We start from the raw sequence: 7,398 nt of genomic DNA on the forward strand, positions 1-7,398 counted from the left end.
TACAACTTTACTTGTAAAGAGCTTTAGCTAGCTCCACCAACTTTCATTACAACTTACAACTTTACTTGTAAAGAGCTTTAGCTAGCTCCACCAACTTTCATTACAACTTACAACATTACTTGTAAAGAGCTTTAGCTAGCTCCACCAACTTTCATTACAACTTACAACTTTACTTGTAAAGTTACCGTCTAGTTTTTAATACAATATTATTTTTGTTTGGGGACTTCACTGATGTCTCTGTCCTTGGCGTGCACACACGCACACACACACACACACACACACACACACACACACACACACACACACACACACACACACACACACACACACACACACACACACACACACACACACACACACACACACACACACACACACACACACACACACACACACACACACACACACACACACACACACACTGAGCTGTGTCTCTCCACACAGGACACACTGAAGGACTTCTTGGATAGGAAGGAGAGGGGAGAGCTGATGGTGCAGAAAACTGGGTTCCTCAAACAAAACATCCTCAAACAGGTCAGAGTATCTTAAATAAGACATCAGTCAGTCTTATACCCCCCCGTCCCACGTCCCCGTCCCCGTCCCCACCTGTCTTTTCCCACTAGCTGACATTTCTGAAAGCTACTTTGTTGAGGACAAATGTACTTACTATGACTGAGATATGTAGTTGTTCCACCTAGATGAATGCATTAACTGTATCACTCGGGATAAGTTTCTGCTAAATAACTCAAATGTAATGTGTGTGTGTGTGTGTGTGTGTGTGTGTGTGTGTGTGTGTGTGTGTGTGTGTGTGTGTGTGTGTGCGTGCGTGCGTGCGTGCGTGTGTAGGTTAGCCTGTCTGTTTCTGTGGGAGGTGCAGTGTGTTTTGGTGATGTTGTGATGCTGGTGAATGTGTGCGGAGACAACAGCTGCTCAGTCAGCATCTACGCTGACCTGACCAACCTGGGGGAGGGGCCTAGTCCAGGTACATACACGCGTGCCATAACTCTATCCCTGAGGGACAGTCACTAAGCCAGAAGTAATATTTAGGATTTTTCAAAAGACAAGCTTCATCCATGTCACCAATGTGGATACTGTCCAATGATGGTGATGATAGTGATGATGATGATGATGATGATAGTGATGATAATGATAGTATTAATAGTGATGACAGTGATGATGATAGTGGTGATAGTGATGGTGGTGATAGTGATGATGATGACAGTGATGATGATGATAGTGATGATGATGATGATGATAGTGGTGATGATGATGATGATAGTGGTGATGATGATGATAGTGGTGATGATGATGATAGTGGTGATGATGATGATAGTGGTGATGATGATGATAGTGGTGATGATGATGATAGTGTAGCTCAGTTGGTAGAGCATGGCGCTTGTAACGCCAGGGTAGTGGGTTCGATCCCCAGGGCCACCCATACGTAGAATGTATGCACACATGACTGTAAGTCGCTTTGGATAAAAGCATCTGCTAAATGGCATATATTTATGATAGCAATGATGATAGTGATGCTGATGATATTGATAGTGATGATAATGATGATGATAGTAATGATAGCAATGATGATAGTGACGATGATGATAGTGGTGATGATAATGATGATGATAGTGATGATAGCAATGATGATAGTGATGCTGATGATATTGATAGTGATGATAATGATGATGATAGTAATGATAGCAATGATGATAGTGACGATGATGACAGTGATGATGATAGTGATGATAGCAATGATGATAGTGATGCTGATGATAGTGGTGATGACAGTGATGATGATAGTGATGATGATGATAATATAAACCCTGTTTGTCTCTCTAGCCATTCAGGCTCCCTGTGGGGTCAGTGGGGGGAGGAGTCTGCAGCCATGCACACGCAACGCATTCATCGTCAGCAGGTACACACACACACACACACACACACACACACACACACACACACACACACACACACACACACACACACACACACACACACACACACACACACACACACACACACACACACACACACACACACACACACACACACACACACACACACACACACACACACACACACGCACGCACACAGAGGAATAGGTGTTTTTTAACATTGCGGTGTGTGTCCAGTGTGGATGGCAGTGCAGAGGGAGAGCCTCTGCGCTACAATCAGAGTTTCGCCCTCAGAACAACTAGTGGCTTTGCTGGAGGGGTGAGTTCCAGAGACACACACACACATAAACATCTAACACTATACATATTAGACCTCTATAAGAAAAATACATGAACCTAACCGTAACCCATAGAACTACATTATATACCTCTATAATATAATACATAACCCCAACCCATAGAACTACATATTATACCTCTATAATATAATACATAACCCCAACCCATAGAACTACATTATATACCTCTATAATATAATACATAACCCCAACCCATAGAACTACATTATATACCTCTATAATATAATACATAACCCCAACCCATAGAACTACATATTATACCTCTATAATATAATACATAACCCCAACCCATAGAACTACATATTATACCTCTATAATATAATACATAACCGTAACCCATAGAACTACATTATATACCTCTATAATATAATACATGACCCCAACCCATAGAACTACATTATATACCTCTATAATATAATACATAACCCCAACACATAGAACTACATTATATACCTCTATAATATAATACATAACCCCAACACATAGAACTACATATTATACCTCTATAATATAATACATAACCCCAACCCATAGAACTACATATTATACCTCTATAATATAATACATAACCCCAACCCATAGAACTACATATTATACCTCTATAATATAATACATAACCCCAACCCATAGAACTACATTATATACCTCTATAATATAATACATAACCCAACCCATAGAACTACATTATATACCTCTATAATATAATACATAACCCCAACCCATAGAACTACATTATATACCTCTATAATATAATACATAACCCCAACCCATAGAACTACATATTATACCTCTATAATATAATACATAACCCCAACCCATAGAACTACATTATATACCTCTATAATATAATACATAACCCCAACCCATAGAACTACATTATATACCTCTATAATATATAATATAATACATAACCCCAACCCATAGAACTACATTATATACCTCTATAATATAATACATAACCCCAACCCATAGAACTACATATTATACCTCTATAATATAATACATAACCCCAACCCATAGAACTACATTATATACCTCTATAATATAATACATAACCCCAACCCATAGAACTACATATTATACCTCTATAATATAATACATAACCCCAACCCATAGAACTACATATTATACCTCTATAATATAATACATAACCCCAACCCATAGAACTACATTATATACCTCTATAATATAATACATAACCCCAACACATAGAACTACATTATATACCTCTATAATATAATACATAACCCCAACCCATAGAACTACATTATATACCTCTATAATATAATACATAACCCCAACCCATAGAACTACATATTATACCTCTATAATATAATACATAACCCCAACCCATAGAACTACATTATATACCTCTATAATATAATACATAACCTAACCCATAGAACTACATTATATACCTCTATAATATAATACATAACCCCAACCCATAGAACTACATATTATACCTCTATAATATAATACATAACCCCTATAATATAATAACCCATAGAACTACATTATATACCTCTATAATATAATACATAACCCCAACCCATAGAACTACATTATATACCTCTATAATATAATACATAACCCCAACCCATAGAACTACATATTATACCTCTATAATATAATACATAACCCCAACCCATAGAACTACATTATATACCTCTATAATATAATACATAACCCCAACCCATAGAACTACATTATATACCTCTATAATATAATACATAACCCCAACCCATAGAACTACATTATATACCTCTATAATATAATACATAACCCCAACCCATAGAACTACATATTATACCTCTATAATATAATACATAACCCCAACTATAATATAATACATAACCCCAACCCATAATAATTATATAATACATAACCCCAACCCATAGAACTACATTATATACCTCTATAATATAATACATAACCCCAACCCATAGAACTACATTTATACCTCTATAATATAATACATAACCCCAACCCATAGAACTACATTATATACCTCTATAATATAATACATAACCCCAACCCATAGAACTACATTATATACCTCTATAATATAATACATAACCCCAACCCATAGAACTACATTATATACCTCTATAATATAATACATAACCCCAACCCATAGAACTACATTATATACCTCTATAATATAATACATAACCCCAACCCATAGAACTACATTATATACCTCTATAATATAATACATAACCCCAACCCATAGAACTACATTATATACCTCTATAATATAATACATAACAACCCATAGAACTACATTATAACTAACCCCAACATAGAATATATACCTCTATAATATAATACATAACCCCAACCCATAGAACTACATTATATACTCTATAATATAATACATCTATAGAATATTATATACATAACCCCAACCCATAGAACTACATATTATACCTCTATATAATATAATACATTATAACCCTATAATATAATACATAACCCATAGAACTACATTATATACCTCTATAATATAATACATAACCCCAACCCATAGAACTACATTATATACCTCTATAATATAATACATAACCCCAACCCATAGAACTACATTATATACCTCTATAATATAATACATAACCCCAACCCATAGAACTACATTATATACCTCTATAATATAATACATAACCCCAACCCATAGAACTACATTATATACCTCTATAATATAATACATAACCCCAACCCATAGAACTACATTATAACCCTATAATATAATACATAACCCCAACCCATAGAACTACATTATATACCTCTATAATATAATACATAACCCCAACCCATAGAACTACATTATATACCTCTATAATATAATACATAACCCCAACCCATAGAACTACATTATATACCTCTATAATATAATATAATACATAACTACATTATATACCTCTATAATATAAACCAACCCATAGAACTACATTATATACCTCTATAATATAATACATAACCCCAACCCATAGAACTACATATTATACCTCTATAATATAATACATAACCCCAACCCATAGAACTACATTATATACCTCTATAATATAATACATAACCCCAACCCATAGAACTACATTATATACCTCTATAATATAATACATAACCCCAACCCATAGAACTACATTATTATACCTCTATAATATAATACATAACCATTATAACCCATAGAACTACAGAACTTATATACCTCTATAATATAATACATAACCCCAACCCATAGAACTACATTATATACCTCTATAATATAATATAACCCCAACCCATAGAACTCTATAATAATATAATACATAACCCCAACCCATAGAACTACATTATATACCTCTATAATATAATACATAACCCCAACCCATAGAACTACATTATATACCTCTATAATATAATAATAACCCCAATATAGAACTACATTATTATACCTCTATAATATAATACATAACCCCAACCCATAGAACTACATTATATACCTCTATAATATAATACATAACCCCAACCATAGAACTACATTATATACCTCTATAATATAATACATAACCCCAACCCATAGAACTACATATTATACCTCTATAATATAATACATAACCCCAACCCATAGAACTACATTATATACCTCTATAATATAATACATAACCCCAACCCATAGAACTACATTATATACCTCTATAATATAATACATAACCCCAACCCATAGAACTACATACATTATATACCTCTATAATATAATACATAACCCCAACCCATAGAACTACATTATATACCTCTATAATATAATACATAACCCCAACCCATAGAACTACATTATATACCTCTATAATATAATACATAACCCCAACCCATAGAACTACATTATATACCTCTATAATATAATACATAACCCCAACCCATAGAACTACATTATATACCTCTATAATATAATACATAACCCCAACCCATAGAACTACATATTATACCTCTATAATATAATACATAACCCCAACCCATAGAACTACATTATATACCTCTATAATATAATACATAACCCCAACCCATAGAACTACATTATATACCTCTATAATATAATACATAACCCCAACCCATAGAACTACATTATATACCTCTATAATATAATACATAACCCCAACCCATAGAACTACATATAATATAATACATAACCCCAACCCATAGAACTACATTATATACCTCTATAATATAATACATAACCCCAACCCATAGAACTACATTATATACCTCTATAATATAATACATAACCCCAACCCATAGAACTACATTATATACCTCTATAATATAATACATAACCCCAACCCATAGAACTACATATTATACCTCTATAATATAATACATAACCCCAACCCATAGAACTACATTATATACCTCTATAATATAAACATAACCCCAACATAGAACTACATTATATACCTCTATAATATAATACATAACCCCAACCCATAGAACTACATTATATACCTCTATAATATAGAATACATAACCCCAACCCATAGAACTACATTATATACCTCTATAATATAATACATAACCCCAACCCATAGAACTACATATTATACCTCTATAATATAATACATAACCCCAACCCATAGAACTACATTATATACCTCTATAATATAATACATAACCCCAACCCATAGAACTACATTATATACCTCTATAATATAATACATAACCCCAACCCATAGAACTACATATTATACCTCTATAATATAATACATAACCCCAACCCATAGAACTACATTATATACCTCTATAATATAATACATAACCCCAACCCATAGAACTACATTATATACCTCTATAATATAATACATAACCCCAACCCATAGAACTACATTATATACCTCTATAATATAATACATAACCCCAACCCATAGAACTACATTATATACCTCTATAATATAATACATAACCCCAACCCATAGAACTACATTATATACCTCTATAATATAATACATAACCCCAACACATAGAACTACATTATATACCTCTATAATATAATACATAACCCCAACCCATAGAACTACATTATATACCTCTATAATATAATACATAACCCCAACCCATAGAACTACATTATATACCTCTATAATATAATACATAACCCCAACCCATAGAACTACATA

General features: G+C 33.2%; 1 protein-coding gene across 2 annotated transcripts in view; it reads left to right on the plus strand.

Moving 5' to 3' along the window:
* Positions 1-7,398, plus strand: part of cfap161 (cilia and flagella associated protein 161) — a 45,338-nt gene that overhangs the window by 7,184 nt on the left and 30,756 nt on the right. For both annotated transcript variants that reach the window (XM_046351573.1, XM_046351574.1), the window contains exons 2-5: positions 445-534; positions 847-982; positions 1,840-1,915; positions 2,130-2,211. In XM_046351573.1, the coding sequence (XP_046207529.1) occupies positions 445-534; positions 847-982; positions 1,840-1,915; positions 2,130-2,211 (384 nt within the window). The remainder of the gene's footprint in view (positions 1-444; positions 535-846; positions 983-1,839; positions 1,916-2,129; positions 2,212-7,398) is intronic.

The sequence above is a fragment of the Oncorhynchus gorbuscha genome, linkage group LG06 (genome assembly GCF_021184085.1).
Source record: "Oncorhynchus gorbuscha isolate QuinsamMale2020 ecotype Even-year linkage group LG06, OgorEven_v1.0, whole genome shotgun sequence".
In the NCBI taxonomy this organism is placed as follows: domain Eukaryota; kingdom Metazoa; phylum Chordata; class Actinopteri; order Salmoniformes; family Salmonidae; genus Oncorhynchus; species Oncorhynchus gorbuscha.